At 41.2% G+C, this 21,131-nt stretch overlaps 1 protein-coding gene across 1 annotated transcript in view; it reads left to right on the forward strand.

Annotated features, from left to right (window-relative positions):
- Positions 1 to 4,457: 4,457 nt before the first annotated feature.
- Positions 4,458 to 21,131, forward strand: part of NR3C2 (nuclear receptor subfamily 3 group C member 2) — a 265,632-nt gene continuing 248,958 nt past the window's right edge. The window contains 10 exon segments of the mRNA XM_030563606.1: positions 4,458 to 5,453; positions 10,431 to 10,886; positions 10,889 to 11,046; positions 11,048 to 11,311; positions 11,313 to 11,529; positions 11,532 to 11,590; positions 11,593 to 11,632; positions 11,635 to 11,777; positions 11,779 to 11,823; positions 11,825 to 12,210. Of these exon segments, the coding sequence (XP_030419466.1) occupies positions 5,441 to 5,453; positions 10,431 to 10,886; positions 10,889 to 11,046; positions 11,048 to 11,311; positions 11,313 to 11,529; positions 11,532 to 11,590; positions 11,593 to 11,632; positions 11,635 to 11,777; positions 11,779 to 11,823; positions 11,825 to 12,210 (1,781 nt within the window). The 5' untranslated portion in view covers positions 4,458 to 5,440.

A 21,131-nucleotide genomic window follows, 5' to 3' on the forward strand; every position in this document is an offset into this window, starting at 1 on the left:
AGAAGAGAATAGAAGGTTCCTAATTTTTGTTAAAATACATATCAGTACATTTCTCCCTTTTCAGCTACATTATGTGTGAATATAGTTTGCTAGTGTGGGCATAGTGAAATATTGGTTTTCAATTAAAAACAACAGTAATTGTACTATTGAATTCTGTCATTCTAAAGTCTGGCCTTACAACTGTCTTAGGCTTCTTGAGTTAACATTTATCAAGTTCATCATAAACTTCAGATGGATGCGTGGACAGAGTAGACAATAACTGAATTAAAAAGCGGGCCTCAGTGGCTACCTAGGTTCATGCACATGCATAACTTTACTTTTATGAGTAATGTTGTGGGTCAACTGACATCTGGAAAACTACTCCTGCATCTTTGCAGGATCATGATCACAACCCTGAACTCTAAAACAAATGTATATAAAATTGGGCATGTTCTTAAGCACCTTACTGAGTCAGGGCCTTAACGTACAGCTGTCTCTTCAGACTTTATTTTTCACTAAGAAAATAAAATTAGAATATATTTAACATCTTAAAATAAACAAAATCAAACTTCTAAAATTCCAGCTATAAGTGAAATATTAATGTCATTCTCATTAAAAGTGAACACTAAAGCTAAATACACAAGTTTTTCTGGGTCATGAAAGCAAAGGGTAACACTCTACCCCTATTAACTGCTTGTGACCCTTGCATGCAGTAAATGGGGTTTGGTATCCCTATTTTACAGATGTGGAAAGGAGATACAGAAGTTAAAGCAAAAATGTTCAGACTTGTGTGTGTATAAATGTAAGCATCCAACTTTAGGTACCTACATAAATGGCCTGATTGTGCAAGTATGGCCCTTCTAAAGCACCTGTTGAAGTTCATGGTAACTATGGATGCTCAATACCTCAGGAGTTAGGGAGCCATATTTTGAGCCTGTGCTGAGTCACAACGATAACATCTCTATCTTAACTAGCCAAAGCCCAAATGTGGAATGCAGGAAACTTAAGCTGTGAAATTATTTTGTTTACTGTAAATAACTCTGTACCTTCAGTTACATAATTCTTCAATTCTAATGTAAATAACTTTCAGTCATAAATTTGCAACCCTCACTTTTGTAATCTTATTGCTAACTCTGGGTCTACAATGAGTGACTGCCCTCAAGATGGGGGACATCTGAGCAATGTCGATGTCAAAGTCTCTGAGGGCTGGTCCACACTAGGGGGGGGAAATCGATCTTAGATACGCAACTTCAGCTACGTGAATAACGTAGCTGAAGTCGAATATCTAAGATCGGATTACTCACCCATCCAGACGGCGCGGGATCGATGTTCGCGGCTCTCCCTGTCAATTCCGGAACTCCGTTGGGGTTGATGGAGTTCCGGAATCGATATAAGCACGCTCGGGGATCGATATATCGCGTCTAGATATATCGATCCCCGAGCAATCGATTTTAACCCGCCGATACGGCGGGTAGTCTGGACGTACCCTCAGTTGGAATTAGTCCTTTGTAAACTCAGTCCTTGCTCAGACCATGCTGGTTCTCACACACTTGAGCTTCCTCTTGCAGCCAACCATTGGATGCTCAGCAGAGATGGTTCAGCAGCAGGCAGTTTGTGCTGGTTTTAGCACCACCTGTGTGTTGGGCTAGAGCTGCCTGTGAGATGATGCTGGGGTTGTCCCTTGTTCCCCCCCAAAAGATGAAACAGCTAGGGCTATGGATTTTCAGAACCCCAGAGGCCAACTCTGGGGTGTAACTTTGAAGGAGAGAACTGTAGGAAAAAGCCTGTAACAGGCTTTCACTCCAATGACTGGTTTGAGCACATGGGTAGTGAAACAATTTGCATAATGGGGGTGACATTGAACAAACTGTAAATTCACCCTGCATAGGATGGAAACTACTTCAAGCGTGGGGGTGTTAGCACCCCTCGTTTCACAAGCTGTTAGAGCGGTTTCCAGGCTATGTGGGCACAAGGCTGGGGGTGGAAAGAGAGGGCTTCGTGGGTGGAAGCTGATATTCGCCCTAGGGAGGGCGAAGGCCGGCTCTCGCACATGAAGCTGAGCAGCACACACCTGCGGGGAGAAAGCCAGCTGGGCTGTGTGTCAGGCTGGCCAGGAGTCAGTCAGCCCCGCGCTAACTTTCATCATTCCAGCGCCGTCAGAGCGGAGCCGGATTTCCCTCGCCCACTGGAGCCAAGGAGGTGTCCCCCGACCGGGCTTTAAGGAGGGCAGGGCTAATGCCCGGGGCAACACCAGCCCTATGGCCGCAGGTCAGCGCGAACCCGTCACGGCCCTTCCAGCCAGGGCAGAAGGTGGCTCCCGCCGTGCGTCACCGCACAGAGCCCCGGCCGCGGCAGCAGCCGCCCCTACCCTCCATTCTCGGGCAGCAGCAGCAGCAGCAAGCGCTTCTCTCCGCCTGACGGCTACGGCGTGGCCCTGCCCACTGGCCGGGCCTGCTCCGCTCGCCTCCCCCCTGCCCCGCTAGGTGTCTGGGCGAACGCGGCGCGGCCAGCCGGAGCAAAGCGACTCCAAGTCCCTGCGGCGCTCGCTCCTCCTGCCGCCGCCGCTGCGGGGAAGGCGGGGGTGGGCTCCAGCGCTTCAGACTGGTGCTGTCAGAGCCGAGAGACACGCTCCGCCTGGGGAGAAGGGAGGGAGCTATACTCCTCCCCCCTGGCCTGCCTCCCTCCTTCCTTCCTCCCTCCCTCTCCTCCAGCAGCTCCACAAACCAGGAACCAGAGCCAGCTGCAGCCTCCTGTGCGTGAGAAAAACACGGGGAAGCCAAGCGGGGAGTGCGGAGCAGCGCCAGGAGAGGGAAGGTGAAGGAGGACGGAAGCAGGAGGGGAAGCACAGAGAGGTTGTCAACATAAAAGGGAGGAAAAAGTTTACACCCGTGTTACTCTCGCCTCCCTCTTCCTGGGTGGCGTCGCCGGGAGTTTTACCTGGAATGGCAAGTTTTTTTCAGGGTGGCTCTTTCTCCGACTCCCCCCTCCAGCAGCGGATGAGGGTGTGACACAAGGGGGAACCCGCCCCGCCACCTAATCCTCTATGGTGGGAGCTGTCACCAAGAGCAGAGAGGAGCTGATCCGGGTGGACTTCACTGTTTCCAGCTCCACTCTTACAGTGCTGCAGCCCCCCGTGGTGCTGGAGTCAGAGAGGAACTGCTGCCGCTGGGGGTTGTGTGTGAGAGTGTTACAGCCCCCTTCTTCCAGGATATAACTAAAACCACCTCGAGCATTTTAAGTCGCATCTTCATCATTCGTTTCCTCCTAATTCTTGCTATTGCTGCTTGTTGGATGGCTTGTTAGCAATAGCTGGGGGTCTTGCCTCCTCCAGCCGCCCCACCATGTCCTAGATAAGGTGAGTGCAGTCAAATCACTTTGCACAGAGTCCTGGGGGAAAGGCCGGGTAGAGAGCGTTTCTTTATGGGGAAAGCAATAGAGCAAAAAAGCGAGGATCGACTATGTTAGTTTGGAGGGCAGTGTGTTGAGAGGGGAGAACTAATAACTGTGTCTACAGAGATTTTTCAGCAGAAAGATTGTGTGTCCAGGTCAAGATCGGTTCTATTAAAATCAGCTAAAACTTAGGTTGTTTTTTTTTTAAAAAAACCTTGTTCATTGCTTAAATAATAACTCATTAGCAGCCGTGTCTCTGGGTAGCTCTGCTAGGTCTGGGAGCCAGGCTCATTCCTCGGCCCATGTCTACTGCTGGGTCTGGAAGTGGAGATCAATTTTTGGCAGAATATTAAAACATGGAAGGCACGTGACTTTTTAAAAAATAATCCTAAAGTAAATACGTTACTGCGCCCATCTGATAAAAAATGTAACCCCTAGTTTTCTAAAATATAAATTCCACGGAATATTTAAATATATTTCTCTACTCTTAAACCGCTTTTATTGCACGATTCTTCTGCAGATTTCCCTTTTTCCCAGGGTACCTCTAATTTTATGGGATTTGCTCGGGGCATGAGGGAGTTTATTCTTGTCTGGGAATTAAATGGAGAGAGATGGGATCAAGGGGGGCGGGGAGTGTCTGTGTCAGGTTTTAGCTGGCGAGAAAGAGAAGCTCTCTACACCATTGCTGCTGGTGTCAAAATCTGGAGAAGGGGAAACATACATTTTCATTGATTGATGCTTAGGAGTGCCCGTCATTATTGCTGATTTTGAAGCCCAGGGTTAAAGGATGTTGGTAAAGAACTACTGAGGAATGTATCATTTTAAAGTTTACATTGTTCTTTTCTTTTTAAAATATTTCTAAACTTTGGAAACTAGCAAACAAGGACGATGAAATTAAATGCTTCAGGCTCCAGACAGCGACTCGAGTTTTAAAACCGTTTTATTGCTCTCATTTATCATTTACCCTCACTTGAAAAGGACGAAAAGAGAGAAAATCTGTGCGCAGCATTTACAAAGGCTCACTAGGCGCAATAAAATGAACCCAGAGACAAGCAAAGGACAAGTCCTTGAACCTTAGTGAGTTTCTCTGTTTTAAATCATTACTGCATCGATAACATGCATATTCATACATTGTTTAAACACGGAAATTGAAATGGAAACGTGATAGTCTTGCTGCACGGGTAAGAGGCGATGATTATAAGCACAGAAAGGAAAAGGCTGCGTCCTTCCAAATTTGCTCCCTGGCCAGTCAAGCTGCTCACCTTGGCGCAGGTGGAGTTAACTTTGTCTCCAGGAGACTGCGGTGGGCGGAGACAAAGGCTCCCTTTTTATAGACCCTAGTTTCTAGCTCTACCTGAGGAGAGGAACCACCCCCACTCCCAAGCCTGCCTTCAGTCAAAGGAGTGGGGAGTGAAATGGACAAAACCCCAAGCGGGGAGGGCACGCTCTGCATCATAGCCCTGCCAAGACTCCGTTGGGAGGGAGCCTCCCTCCTGGATTCATTTCAAGGCACTCTTAAAAAGTATTTCCCTCGTTAATTTATAATGAGGTGTTTTTAACTCCTCCAGTCGATAACAGCGGGCAACTGTCCTGACTCCACTCCGGCTGGGGAATTGGACTAGAAGGGATGTTTGGAGGGCTGCACCTTGCATTGGGAGAGGTAGCTCTGTCCCAGGCTCTGCGCTCTCTCAACGAGCCTCTGTGGCTTTAAGGAGCGATACATTTTCCAGTCTGTGTCGCAGCAACTTTGTATCAGTCATGTCGCCTGCCCGTTGATTGAAACGGCTTTCGTCCAATGAGAAACCCTCTTGAGCCGAATAGCGCGTCTCTTCTCTTTCTCTCCGCCAGTAGAGGCAACTGAAGGGCGGGATATTAACTTGAACTTTATCTGAGCATGTGACATATTTTTAAAAGGACTTGGCACCTTTTTTTTTTCTTTCTTCGTCTGCCCTGTTCAGTGTCATTGGGCGGCGTAGCGAACTTCTGGTTAAGAGGAAAGCCAGCGGATTTACCTGCTGGCGAATAATTATTTCTTGTTCTAATGTGAAACCATCTGCATTTTCTGGCCTGGATGTTGGATTTAGGTGGGTTACACTTTAATGGAAATGCGGACTGTAGCAACAGGTGGAGACAGATAGCGCAGGTGTGCGGGGGAAGCACTGTCAGTTCTTGTCCTCTTATGGCTCAGTGTCGTTGTATCCACTTTGCAAAGGAGGTAGGGCTTTGCGATGTTTTCTTTTTGCAAGGGGAGATGGGGCTTCAGATGTCCCTTTTTAGTGCCGGAGATGCTGCATGTTTTTATTATTTTATGATTTTAGTCTAGGATCTTTGTGTTTAGAATGCATATGGTCATTTACAAGTGTGCCTTGTACCCAAGCTTTCCCACACCAAGAGATTTCCCCCCCCCCCAAAAAAGTTTTGTTTATTGCATTTTAAAAAGCAGATCCACAGATCAGATTTGTAATTGTTAATTAGAAATAGGTCAGAAAGTTTCAACAACTTCCAGTATAAAATCAGCTGTCTTAAACCTAGGTAGAAGTCAAACTGAGTACATGCAGTGATCTGTTTAATGTTCATCAGTCTGTAATTGGTTTTCTTTATATATATTAAATCAATTTGCTAGCTATGTTTCATGGTTTTTTGGTTTCAGTGACAAACATCCTCAATGTTTCCTTGATTTCTCTGGCATCATTTTGTTTTGTACGGTTAGTCAGAGGGACTATTCCTTATGTTCCATTCTTGGCCTTTTATTCAGATGTACTGTACAGATCCATTTGTGTATTGTAGTATAATCATTTTCATACTGTAAATTAGAATTATGTGTCTCTCAAACTTAGCTAACTGTGCCTATATTTTATAATCCAATACAGAATATCTAATTTTCCCATGAAAATATAAAGCTAAACTGTTTAGTGAGGTGAGGGGCATGGGATCTGAGAAAAAGAGCACATTAAAACATAAAGAAAATACTTTCTATACTCCATTTTCTATCTTTGGTAATTTTTCATATTTGTATAAAAAAGCTTTCTCTAGCTGTGTGATCCTATTCTGAAGCCTTAATTCTGATTTTATGCCATCACAGAATGTTGTCTTGAAAATAATTAAGAAATCATAAATTACGCATTCTATCACTGTAGGATAAGTGAGAGGAAGTGATGAGTATTGAGGGAGAAAATTCTAAATTCAGCAAAGATATCTTTTGATAATTAACACACAAGGCAAAGCAAATAGCCATTTGTCTTTCATCTAATTCTTATGTTTAATGTGACATTGCTGAGAAAAAAACAGAACTAGTTCATTTTTAATCCTTAATGCAAATAAGGAAATAAATTCAATCCATGTTTTCAAACTATTGTAATTCTAAATAAAAAATTAAATAACTTGAAGAAATAAAAAATTAGAAAAATAAGTAAAGATTTTAAAACAGTTCAGCAACTAGGAATATGCCACATTCCTTCCTTGCATGCCGCACACACAAAATCCCATGTAATGCTCTATGTCTTAAGACAAATGAAGAAGAAAAAAATAGTGGATATATTTATTTCTCCAAGGGGCATATACTACCCTATTTAGCATGTGGGATACCCTTTACCATTCATGGGAATTCTGCGAAAGAAAGAGGAATGTGAACCATTTTCTGCTCTGTTACCCTGTGCAATGCTGTTGAAGTAACTGTGATTGCCTGGGAGTCATTGACAGAAGAATGTGGTCCTCAGTCCTTAACTTTGCATTTAAGATTTTCAGCTGTCAGACTTTCATTAGTCCAGTCCTTCTATCTGCTTTCATTTGTAAATGGTACTTCGCTAACTTGGGAAAGTCAGGTCTGAGGATAAAACTTGGATCTCCTGAGTAGTATTACATCTAGGTCATCAAAGTGGCACACTAATGAATGATATTTAAAGAAAACTCAAATAACAACAAAGAAATATAACATTTCCAAGTTAGTCACTGATTTAGATACACCTCTACCTCGATATAACGCTGTCTTGGGAGCCAAAAAAATCTTACCGTGTTATAGGTGAAACCGCGTTACATCGAACTTGGTTTGATCCGCTGGAGTGCGCAAACCCCCGCCCCGAGCGCTGCTTTACCGCATTATATCCAAATTCGTGTTATATTGGGGTAGAGGTGTATTAGAATTTAAAAAAACTGGATTTAGTTCTGATTTCCTTACACTTAGGTGACCTTCCCAGTACAGGGATTCCAGGCACCATATAATTTCATTTTTATTTGACCGTTGCTGAGAAATGGGTTTTATGCCTGATTATCTGGCGACTTGGACTGCAAAGACTGCATTTGTTGAATGTTCTGTGGTGAAACACTTAGGTCACAAATGTTAATGTTCAAATACACTTTTGATGTTGGGGGAACAGGTTTGTTCATAATATGCATTTGCCATTTTATAAATATTTATAAGTATAATTTCCAACATAAATACAGTCCCTTCCTCCATTGTCAGCTCTTGTGAATTAGACTCTGGGTTAAAACTTCTTAGAGATTTGTAAAAATGTCTGTACAGTACATGGTGTATAGATAGGATGTGCATACACAAGTCAATGGATTCTTTTATCAATTTTTGCTTTTAAAAAACAAACCAAAACCTGATCCCATCAGCAATCCGAAATAGACTTCTTAGCATTAGTACCCACTGCAACACGTATTGATGACAATAATCAGCACTACCAAGGGACCTGTTTGTCACGTGTTTTTATTTATAATTTTAGACCTAGCTTATATCTGGCTATATATAAATCTTTCCAGGCTTTTTACCCCTCCCAAAATGTATCTTCCAAAGAATGGACCTCTTACTATAGCTGCTGGACCAGGAAATTTGCCACTTTGACTGCTATAGGCTTTGATTTGTTAAACTTTTCAAGTTTATATGCCTAATGCTTAGGCACTAAAGATGAAATTTACCCCTGTGCAGTGGTGTCTATGCACCACTTAAGTTCTATGGCTTAAATGGACATAAGTGGTGCACAAGTCTTCTGCTGGGCCTCTGCACAGGATTGAAATTCACTCTAAATCCATATTTATGCCTCTAAATGAGTGTTCTCACTTTTAGAAATGCTGATTGCTCCATGGCTTCATTTGGTTTCAGAGAGTATTGGGGGGTCTCAACATGTTTTAAATATGTTTCTTTAGGAGTCTAAAATATTGGTTTATGTGTGTAACTGTAGGCATTTATGTTTGAAAACTTTAATGTATATGCACACACTTTGACATGTAGGTAACTGGTTTATTGAAGAGCATCACAATTTTGGCTGTGCAAGGAATTCAACTTGATGCCAAACATAATGCTTTTATTGGTCCATAATTTCGTAAATTTTTGTGCAACACTTGTGGCTAAGGCGCAGTTGTCTACTTTTAACCTCATCCTTGATGGAACTGTCAGCAGTGATAGGTGTACATAAGTTTCTATCTGTTCTATGACTTCACTGCAGCTGCATTTCAACACTTTATGCATCATCTCTTTTCCAAGATGCATGTCGTCATCTTGGCATTTATTATATATCCAAGCAGACTGCATAAATTTTCCTAGGTAGCAAGGAATCTAACCATTAATTCAAACGTATGCCCAGTTATATGATGTCATCTGCATAAACTAAGGAGCTTAACTCAAGATTACCCAATGTCATGGTCTCCAACTTGTCTACCATTCTTAATGTCCAGTTTAAGAACATAATGGAAAGCGATCATGATCCCATGTCTTACACCAAACTTTGACTTAAACCAGTTGCTTGCTTTTCCAATGATTTTTATGGCACTGCAGGAGTCCTTATACAATTACATACATGAGTGTAATGATCTATCTGAAACTTTATATGATTTTTGCTACTTTCCATAATGTTTTCTTCCAAACAGTATTACTCTCTGGTCTGGAAGCAGCTGATTTCATTAAGCAGACATCTGATGGCTGGAGGCAGTACAAATGAAAGTTCTTCCAAAGGTGACAGGTGTAAAGTCCAATGATTTTAAGACAGATAAAGAAATTAAATGGAGAGGAGGATGTGAAATTGGGTTTTCAGATGGCTGCCATTGAAAAAGATTACTTTGGTGGAGACATTGCAGAAGACAAACACATAAGATGCCAAAGAAAATAATACAAACACCACAGAAGCTGACCAGTGACTAGATGGTGGGATATTATATGCAGGGACATGATGAGGCAGGCCTTTAATGGAGGAACAAGCAATGGATAGGAATCAGTGGTGATGCTGTACTGCTCTCTATGTCTGCAAAGATGCTTTTGGCTGAAAAAAGAAGAAATTCAGGGTCAGGACTCTCTATATATTTTAAGCAAAAAATATAAATCCTGTTTTCAAATTCTTTTATTTAGGTGAGTACAAACTTTTTAAAAAATTGGGGAGGAAAAAAATGTCACGGTTTGAAATAGATTGGACATTAACATTGAATACTGAGCACTCAATATATTGATCAAACTAAAAAAATCCTTTTGTATACTGTAAGGTTTATAAGTATTTATGTTTAATTTTGTCCATAACTTTTAAAATCACTAAAATAGTCATTGAACTAACATTTAATTCAATAAAGTCTTTATTTGTTAGATTTTTTTTGAAAATAATGTAGGACTAGATAGTACATTTTATGCACAGCTGTGGTAGGTGAGGAGTATTTTGCTTACAGTCTTTTTCAGGGTACAGCTCATTTTCTACCTGGCCTGGCTAGCATAGAGGGCAGTGTGGAATCATGGGTCCATTCACTGCCTGTCCTTCTCCTCCCACTTTACTCATTTGTTCTCTGGAGGAAGCATTGCCTGTGCAGGCTTTGTGCTTCCCTCAGCTCCCAGAGGTAAGGTTTAATGGCCCTCTAAAGTAGTTGCATAGGCAGGAGGTGATCTGTACACCCTCCTATTTGTCTGCATGGCTATGTTACGACTAATCAAAATCTATGGTGCTGTTTTATGATATTAGATTTTATATAGAGAAATAACATCACATGATAAAAGTATTTTACATTTATTAACATCTCTGAATTGTCATATGGAATCATAAAAAGCCTATCATTTATTAATTTTACTTTTTTGTATTTTTTCGTAGTTATGGAGACAAAAGGATACTACAGTTACCCAGAAGGCTTAGACATGGAGAAACGGTGGGGTCAAGTTTCTCAGTCTGTGGAGTATTCTTCAGGTGCTGGAGAACGGACTGATGAGAGTAACTATATGGAGATTGTAAACATAAGCTGTGTATCGGGTGCTTTTCCAAACAGCAATGCTCAAGGAAACAGCAAAGAAAAACCTGAACTACTCCCTAGCCTGCAGCAAGATAATAATCAGCCTGGTATTTTAAACTCTGACATAAAGAGTGAGTCAGACTCAAAGGAACTTTCAGCAACAGTTGCTGAATCTATGGGTTTATACATGGATTCCATACGAGATGCTGATTATAGCTACGATCAGCAAAATCAACAAGGGAGCATAAGTCCTGGGAAGACTTATCAAAATGTTGAGCAGCTGGTAAAGTTCTATAAGGAAAATGGCCATTGTGCCTCTCCTTAAACAGTGCAAATAGGCCCTTGAGATCTTTGATATCAGACTCTGAAAGTTCTGTGAATGGTGGTCTCATGCACACTATTGTCAAAAGCCCTATAATGTGTCCTGAGAGAACTCCTTCTGGCAGTAGTCCTCAGAACATGACTCCTTCAGTTTGTAGCCCCAACTGGCATTAACTGTGTATCCTCAACTACTTCTGCTAATTTTGTAAATTTTCCAGTGCACAGCCCAGTCAGCCAGGGAACTCCTTTGTCATGCTCACCTAACATTGAAAACCGGAGCTCTAGGTTGCACAGTCCTGCACATGTTAGTAATGTGGGATCTCCTCTTTCTAGTCCTATAAGTAGCATGAAATCACCAATTTCAAGCCCTCCTAGTCACTGCAGTGTGAAATCTCCAGTCTCAAGTCCTAATAATATCACTATGGAGATCTTCTGTGTCCAGTCCTGCAAATATGAACTCAAGGTGCTCTATTGCCAGCCCTTCCAATACAAATAATAGGTCCAGTCTTTCTAGTCCAGCTGTTAGCACTGTGGGATCTTCTATCTGTAGCCCAGTAAACAATGCCCTAGGCTTCCCTGCTTCTGGTGCACCTGCTGGACCTAGCACAGGCCAAGATACTATTCCTAGTCCAGAAACAAAAGACAAGGTGCTCAAGAAATCACATTTCCTAAAATGGAAGAAATAGAGAATGCCATCTCAACAATTGTGTAGCTGGTCAGATGAATCTTGTTCAGTTTATAAAGCCGACCCAGATGGAGCATTCGGTAGCTCATGTATTGGAGGAAAACAGTAAATCAACTCTGATTCCCCATTTTCAGTACCAGTAAAACAGGAATCAGCTAAACATTCTTGTTCTGGTGCCTCTTTTAAAGGGAATCAAGCAGTAAATCCCATTTCCATTTATGGATGGTTCATATTTTTCTTTTATGGATGACCAAAGACTATTATTCTCTTTCTGGGATTTTAGGACCACCTGTTTCATCATTTGATGGCAATTGTGAAGGTAGTGGGTTTCCAAATCCAGGCCTACCTGTGGGTATTAAACAGGAGCCTGATGATGGCAGCTATTATCAAGAGAACAGTATGCCATCGTCTGCCATTGTTGGTGTGAATTCAGGTGGACAATCATTTCACTACAGGATTGGAGCTCAAGGCACGATATCTCTATCACGACCTGTTGCTAGAGAGCAGACTTTTCAGCATGTGAGCTCATTTCCTCCAGTCAGTACACTAGTTGAGACATGGAAATCACATACTGACTTAGCATCCAGAAGACATGATGGGTATCCAGTTTTAGAATACATTCCAGAAAATGTGTCAAGGTGAGCAAACTGAAATCCTGTTTGTTTTTTCATACTACACAATGTCTAAATAAGTATGACTGTTTGTTCCCCCCCCCCACCAATTTAGGCTTGATATTTTCTTTTTAATTTCTGAAGCTGGATACATTTTTCTTTACTAGGTGCATTTCAGTGATTTATTAGTCAGTTTCTCCATTAATCTTGCTAGATTTTGATTCTGGTTTTAATAAAAACAACCTGCACGTTTCATATTCAATATTTAAATACATTATATATTATCATTAGATGTGACAGTGCTACTTTTTGAGCTTCTTCCACAATAAGTATTTTTTTTTAATAGTGGAGCTTGTTTCCATTACTTTCATGTATCATATACTGGCTGTTCTTTCTTGGTTGTTGCTTTGATGCTTTGTACTGTTGATGATGGTCAGAAGGAAATAAACAGAATGGAAATGGTACATTAGGGACTTAAAGTTTCTAAGTTTTGTGTTATGAACTTGTATCCATCTTTAATTGACTAAATTTAAAAACTAAGCATGCGGGTCTGTGGCAAACGTTCTGAATCGTAATTATATGAACAGTGTGGTTTACACATGCATAGAAATTTCTCTTAAACTGAGGAGGGTTTTTAAAGACTTGACACATTTGAAACAACTACAGTCTGATTTAGGCACTTCTGGTGAAGTGAACTATGCCAATATCATTTGAATTGTGTACTACTTTTCTGAATCATAAGTAGTCATGCTTTAATAACAAATGGAGTATCCCTATACTTCAAATAGAACAGTGTATGTATTTAGGGCAATAATATTTAGAATAGGGAAGGTATTAAAAGAAGCTGCAAGTAAGTGCAAATAATTGACTTTAGAATTGTTGATAGTATACATTTATCATAGTTCTGTACTAACACCACAAATGAGTAGTAATATACTTTGCACTAATATAACACACTTCAACCTGGGATCTCAGTGAATCTTATAAAATGGATGGTATTGTGCCTATTTAATAGAGATTTGAAGTCCTTCTCTACAGAGGAAGGAAACATGGAGACCTATAATTAAGCACTGTGTAGCTGTACTGATGATAGTGTTGGTGGAAGTTGTACTGTAAACAGGGCTTAAGCATTTTCATTGTGTTATCTATCTAACCTTGCTCAGAGCACACCTGAACACTCTCTACTTTACAGCTTGCACTGTCGCTACTGCCAGGAGAACTGCACTGGTGGACTCCTTTGGTGAATCACATGTCCAGTTTTGACAGTGTAGGTGCAGCCAGAACAATTTGCTGAAGGTTGTGCAGAATACTCAGTTGAAGAGTTGGGGACAGAACTCATGTTTTCCCACCCCAGGTCCATTGCTCTGATAGTAGATTCATTACCTTTTGGGAATGCAAACATTTATCTTTTCCTTTCGGGGGAGGGGGGAGGGAGAAATCGCAGAAAAATATATTCTATTTTATACTTTTTTTTTCAGATTTTTTTTAAATTGTATGTTCTAATTTAAAAAACAAACTGAATATACTACTGTGGCTGACAGGATGGAAATCTGTCTACATTAAGCCTATGGGCAAAAGAATTAAAGAAATACTAAAATGTTCTCCCTAAGCCTGAAAAACATGTAAATAAACACCAATCCAGTCTTTCTTCCTCCACCCTATCATTTTCCAAGCCATATTTCACATTTGCTTTGGCTATCCATAAAGCACATATTTACTGACATACATTTTTTTTTGGTATCTGTCTCAACTTGAAAAGTGTATACTCCACCCCTAATACAAAACTTGGGTATACCGCAATCTGGCACATTTACGTTTTAAAATATAGTTTTCTGCATCCTAGAATAAAGTTCACTAGAGGATTAGTGAAATATTTAAAGGAAAGAAATCACATTGAGGTCATTACTTCTGTAAGTAGTCCTAGTGACATCCGTGAGAGTACTTGCATCACTAAGTGCTACTCATCATGAATAAGGGTTTGCAATGCTCATATGTTATGACTTTTTTGGTGTTTCACTTTGTGACATTGTATACATTTTATTGTTATAAGCATGTTCACCCAACAATTAAATGCCTAAACTGCTCTTTAGGGACATATGAAATTCTTAACAGTATTGTAGCAATGTCTTGTGATTTGCTTGTCACAATAGTCAAGGATAGCTCTACCCACTTATTTGCCTCTTTTTAGACCAATAGGTAAAAATCAGTGCCCTCAGAGTGGAATCTAAACTTTTGATGCATGTTTGGTATGAGTGTCAGTGTTGTCCTTACTATGTATATGACCCAGATCCTGAAATTTTTATCATGTCCGTATACTGCTGCATTAAGGAGAAGTTATTACTTATTCCCATAATACAAGAACTAGGGGTCACCAAATGAAATAATAGGTAGCAGGTTTAAAACAAATAAAAGGAAGTTCTTCGCACAGCACACAGTCAACTTGTGGAACTCCTTACCTGAGGAGGTTGTGAAGGCTGGGACTCTAACAGTGTTTAAAGGGAACTGGATAAATTCATGGTGGCTAAGTCCATAAATGGCTATTAGCCAGGAAGGGTAAAGAATGGTGTCCATAGCCTCTGTTCATCGGAGGATGGAGATGAATGGCAGGAGAGAGATCACTTGATCATTGCCTGTTTGCTTCACTCCCTCTGGGGCACCTTGCATTGGCCACTGTTGGTCTGACCCGGTACGGCCATTCTTATGTTCTTAGCCCCATTGAAGATGATGTGGGGCTTTGTCTTGGCATAGCAGTCCACCCATCTGTTGTACATTTCAGTGTGGGAGCATGTATTATCATTTTCACAGCATAACCCTATTGTGGTGGTAAAACAATACTACTATTAAGCTGTTTGGAATGGCTCTGTAATACAGGTACAATCATAGTTCCATCATCAGCCTTATTTACAAATGCACTTTCTATAATTTTTTTGAAGGGAAACAATCTGACCTGAAAAAAAATTGTTCTTTGAGTGGAGAAGATTTTATTCTTTGTATGAAGTTTGAAAGAAATTGCAGTCCTCATTTTCACATTATAGATTAGTAAATTTCATAGGTCATTTTGCACGTAGAGTAAATTCTCTTGGATACTTTTTTAAATCAGAAATGGCTTGTATTTTTTACTTAAATGTATTGTAGTTGTCTTAGTATTTGTTACTTAGGATTGTGTTTGAAGGAAAATTCAAAACATAAGAACTTTTGTTTATTTGCTAATGATTGGCGTGCGTGTGGTATTTATATAGTGTTTAATGGAGATAGGAATCTCTTTGCCACAGAGAAACTAATTTTCTCTTTAGTGCAGAAAGAGATCTGTTCAGAAGTCAGAAAATACTGATACGTGCAGAAAACTTTCATATAAGATGTCACTTTTTTTTTTAGGAACGGTTATCTCCATACTAAGTTTCAAAACACAACTGTAACTCTTTCTTTCTTAGTCCCTGTCTACCCTGTAATGCGGGGGGACACACCTTATGCTATTCCTTTTCAGACTGCACATAACGAACACTAAGATGCCCTCTAATTACTGCTGCCTTACATGGTGAAGCCATAGGATGGCTGGGTATGGAGCAAAGTTAAATTTAGGTTTTGAGAATTAATCTTGAGGCCATAATGAGAATGAATATTCTTTTCTTAAAATGATACCTATTAAACTGGGGCTTTCACAAGTCAGTTGTGGTTGCTAACCAGATCTAATAAACATTATCCAGACATAACAGATTCTTGCACCATGCTCATTATGCCTAGTACAAACCATCATCAGGAACATTCCCCTTTTCTCCTCATTTATTTTGTCATTGTTTTTTCATAGTTGTTGCTCTTTTGATGTTTAGTCAATAAGGGTTTATTATTTGTAGAACTAGTACTTAATATGATGAGGAAAGATGTCTTACCATGAAAAATACATTTGCTTTTGAATTTTATGCTAATGTGTATACAGCATGTTTTGTTTTTTTTTTAAATTAGGTGCATAAATGTTTGTGTGCATCACCCATGTGAATAACATTTCTTAGAAATATCATTCATTTTGAAAAAATATAAAGTAAATAGCAACATGGGTTTAAAACCAGTCAGGTATGTTTGGTTGTGTGACTTCATTGAAAGAAATGTGTATTTGGAATGAAATAAGATATTTTTTAAAAGTAATTGCTCATCTGAGGCAAAATGCAGTTGTAAGACTCATGATCATGCTAGCTTATAATTTTCAAAACGGTTAAGTAAGAAACAACAGTAAAACTGAAAAAGATAACCTTCTGCTTCAGAATTGATGAAAAAGCCCTCAGCGCCAATGTGCCTTTCTCAGCAACTTACCAGAACTCCTCACACATGTATATACTTTCATTTTATTTTTTTTCTTAGTCATCTTGGTGCAAAAAGCAACCAATATTTTCTATAGGTTTACCACTAACAGCTATTTAAGAGTAATTTCTTTAGTAATTTAAAATTCACATATTGGGCCAATTCATCCCCTTACACAGTAAAATCCTTTGTGGCAATCCTCCCAACACCATCCCACTGGAGGGATCTGCCTGTTGCATTCCGCCCCCCAAATCGTGCTTGTTCCCTAACCCAGTGGATTTATGGCAGAGTGGCTCTATAGTAGCTATGCTACTAGGGATTTCATGGTTGCTGTCTTCGGGGCACCCAAGTATAGCAGGGATTGGGAAGAGGATATTGCAGAAAAGATAATACAGCCTCAGTGGGGCCAGAGAGGGACAATGTGTATCTCTCCCCCAACCCTAGCTCACCCCACTCCTCTCCCCAACCTGACCAGTTTCAACTTCCTCTCCCAACATAGTTCCCAAGTGGAATGTGGTCACATCCCCTTCCTGTTCAAGAGTGGGAAGATCCATGCACAGATGGTGAGGAAACAACCCTGGGGCATTGACTTAGATTTGTGGTTCAGAAGTGTTACTTGTTCAGACAGGTGATAAAAGAAATTACTCAAGTTTAACTCTTTTATTTTCCAGTGATTTGAATTACATTTTTGGCCAGTGCCATTTCAGTTTGATAGGTCCATTTTTAACTCTGTGCCCCACCACAGATCCCCCCCATACTAAGCTACTTGGATCCTTCCTTGCTGAGCTGCCTGCCCCCACCTGGGCACCTGGCACGGCGGGGCAGGGCCCTGGGATGTTTCTGGGACAGGCCCGGTCCTTGTGCTGTGTCAGTATTGGGTTCAGCGTCACTGCTGCGTCCGTGTTCTGGGGGGGAGGAGCTGCTCAGTGGTCTCCCACCTCCTGTACAGCCAGAGGCCTGTGCCTCCCCAATGCCATGGTGGAACTCACATTTATTTGACAAATAAAATTTGCAGAATTTTAAAATATTTTGTGCAGAATTTTTAATTTTCTGGCACAGAATTTTTACTCTTTTGGCACAGAATGCCCTCAGAAGTAAGTTTTAATATCATGATTGGGTTGTGGGGGGGATGGAGAGGAGGGCTCAGAAAAAGTTTGAGAACCCCTGTACTAGAGGACTTTATACAACAGTACAAGCTGCTAAAATGTTCTCCAAACTTGACAAGTTTTTTCCCCACCTTAGCTTCCCAAAAGTAGTACAGTGAAACCCTGCTATAATGTGACCTTTGGGGTCCAAAAAAATCCATCGTGCTAAATGCGGGGTCGCCAGTATAGCGGGGTTTCAAATCAGTCAGTTTTTCAGTGGTCCCCAAAGCAGTGCATTGAGTGCACCACCTAGTGCCCCTGGTGCCTGGTGCCCAGCAGGGGAGAGGAGCCGCGGCTCCCTGCCTGCCAGAGACAGAGAACTCGGGGCTGCGGATGCCAATGCTCTCTGTCCTTGGCAGGCGCGGGACTGCGGCTTCTCTCCCGCTTCAAGAGGAGCCACGGTTCCCTGCCTGCTGGGGACAGAGAGCACCGGCGCCCGTAGCCTTGGAGAAGCTGGAGAGAAGCTGGGGCCCCACGGCTGCTGGGGACAGAGAGCACCAGTGCCAGCAAGCCTCGGAATTCTCTGTCCCCAGCAGGTACGGGGCTGCAGCTTCTCTCCCCTGCCATGGTGTTGGGGACCATTGGTACAGTACCATACTGTATATACTGTACTTTAAAGGGGAGCAACCTGTGATCGCGTTATATGCGATTTCACGTTATGGCAGGGTTTGACTGTATTATGAAAAGTTTGTCACTAAGTAATGATTCTTTGTTAATGTAAAGTTAGTTTTAAGCATAGTTTTGCTTTCTTCCATTTTTTTACATGATCGATTATCTTTGTAGCTTATTTATGTTATTTTTTTAACAATTTTTGGTGTAGTCTTGGTAAAGCAGCAACTACTGTGTATTTTTTTTATTTCCCTCAATAGGAGAGTAAATGAGAATTTACAAGATCACATGAATATTTGAGGCCAAATGTTCAAAGTGTTACTTAGCTGTTCCTATGTGCATTTATGTGCCCAGTGGTCTGCTGTTTTTGTTTCCTCAGTTGTTTGTGGGCTTTTTGTGCTCACAAAATCAGATTTTGTAAATATATAGCACAACATTTCAAAGATACTCTGAAAATTTGGCTTTGAGGCTTAATTTTCAATGGAAAAAAATGTTAATACAAGATAATTTCTATTGGATGCTGCATCCAAAAATTGTCAGTGAAAGGTCCACATAGAGCAAAATATGTGACATGGATGTTTGTGCCCGAGAGAGCTGCATATTTAAATCTGTTTATGCACAACACTGGCTTTTTTAAGGTTTTTATTAATGTTCTGACCTCCAGATTTTCATAAGACAAAAAGCCATGGGGTATGGAAACACTTACAGAGGAAACTTGACAATTTGCCCTAATTGCTGAATTTGTAACTGAAAGAACACACAGAGAATAGGATACTGCAACACATATTATTTGGTTAATTTATTATGAAAATAATAGCCTAGTATTGTACTTTCATAATGTACTTTCAGTAATATAAGACCTCGTAACAGAAGTCTGCTATTAAAGCTTTGCTGAGAGGTGAGAAGATGGCACCAATTTTTGTGTGCAGATTCTAAAATATGCAGATTAAAGAAATCTAAATTAGCAAAATTCTACTGAAAATACAACTCACTGTATATAAGCGATCAAAAACTGGTTCGTTTATAAGCTGACTCTCCCCCACTGAGACAGATAAGTAAAAATGGAAATTTTGTATAACCTGTTCATAAGCCGACCCAATAATTCAGGGGTCAGTGTGTTAAGAGAGGAATCAAAGGGTAATTCAGTTTTGGTCAATTTTTTTTCTATCATTCCACAACTTTACATTCTGATTCTAAACAAAACTTGTTTATTTACATACAGAAGCATAACTATTTTTAAATAGTCCCTTAATTAAAAAAAATTATATAGGCACTTCAGCTGCTATCATACAACTTCTTTCCTGGCATTACCTCTGCGTATATATATAAAAATCGTGATTCAGACCCTCCAGTTGCAAGATCTTTACAAAATAAGTTTCACCTTTTTAAAATCTACCTTTTGATTTTTGAGAACCTAAGGAGATGTATGTTATATCAGATTCAACATGAAACTTTAATGCATTACTTCCTCCAGCTCAAAAGGGAAATTCAGTTACTTACCTGGTGTGAGCACCATCTGTTCTCTCCATCCTTCTTCCTTGTAATTATCTCCCCTTTTGTGCTCCACCCCTTCATGTTCCTGGCTGTCCCAAGCATTCATGTCTTCCTATACTTCCCTTCCTTTGCCCTCACAGTTAGTTATTTCCTACCATTCACAGTCTCTTCTCTGCCATTCCTGTTCCCTATCATACCATCAGACTTCCTTCTGGCCATGCTACACTACAGAGTTGCAGCGCTGGTGAGGGGGTTACAGCACTGCAACTTAGGATGTGGCCACACTTGCAAAGCACAGCCAGCGCTGCAACTCCCTGGTTGCAGCGCTGGCTGTACACCCGGTCGAGCCTCGGGTGTAGCGATTCCAGCGCTGGTGATCCAGCGCTGGTCAGCAAGTGTGGACCCCCACCAGCGCATTTATTGACCTCCGGCGTATAGGAGGTATCCCAGAATTCCTGTCCACAAGCAAAACACCGGAAGAAAGGGAGAGCTCAGAGTTCAGCCAAACGGCTTATTTAAAAAACAACACAGCTCTGTTTGCTGATCGAGCGGAGGCAGGCAGGGGAATTACTTTGGAATGTTCACAGCTGTTTGCTTGAAGAGAGAAACAGCACGCTCAACGGCAGAGGGGGAGGGGGAAGTCCATGTGAGCAGAGCTTATCTGGTTCTGACGGCTATTTAGGAGTACAAATTTGCATTTAGTGAATGACGAGAGGGGGTGGGCGAAGGGGTCAGAACTTTTAAAATGATTGAAGTGGCACTGTGTGTCTTCCAGTCCTTAGAACTTGCAAGGCAGGGAGCTGAGAACAGTGTCAACTCCAAAAATCCATTCTCTCTGTCTCCTCCACACTCCCTGGCACATTCCACCCCACTCCCCTCTTTTGAAAAGCACGTTGCAGCCAATTGAATGCTGGGATAGCTGCCCACAATGCATCACTCTCAACAGCGCTGCAAATGCTGCAAATGTGGCCACACTGCAGCGCTGGTAGCTGTCAGTGTGGCCACACTGCAGCGCTGGCCCTACACAGCTGTATGAACACAGCTGTAACTACCAGCGCTGCTGAACTGTAAGTGTAGCCATGGCCCCAGTTCCTCCTTTTCCCTGACTGTTCTCCATCTCCTTCCTGATGGCAACATGAGGAACTTAAAAAACAAACAAACATCAAATATTGTGCATCTCATGATAAAATCATGAGTTGGTGACATTGCTTTTCCCACAATCCTTGTCTTTCCACCCTCTTTGACCAAAATATCTTGACTGCTCCATGCCTGTATGTCCACACACCTGCACAGAGGCAACTCTTTTTCCACCCTACATATCAACTATCACAATCTCACATACCAGCATCAGCACCCACCTTTATCCTGTGACCAGCATGAGATTGTAGGCAGGCAGTTTGGCAAGAA

This window comes from Gopherus evgoodei, chromosome 5 (assembly GCF_007399415.2).
Source record: "Gopherus evgoodei ecotype Sinaloan lineage chromosome 5, rGopEvg1_v1.p, whole genome shotgun sequence".
Lineage (NCBI taxonomy): Eukaryota > Metazoa > Chordata > Testudines > Testudinidae > Gopherus > Gopherus evgoodei.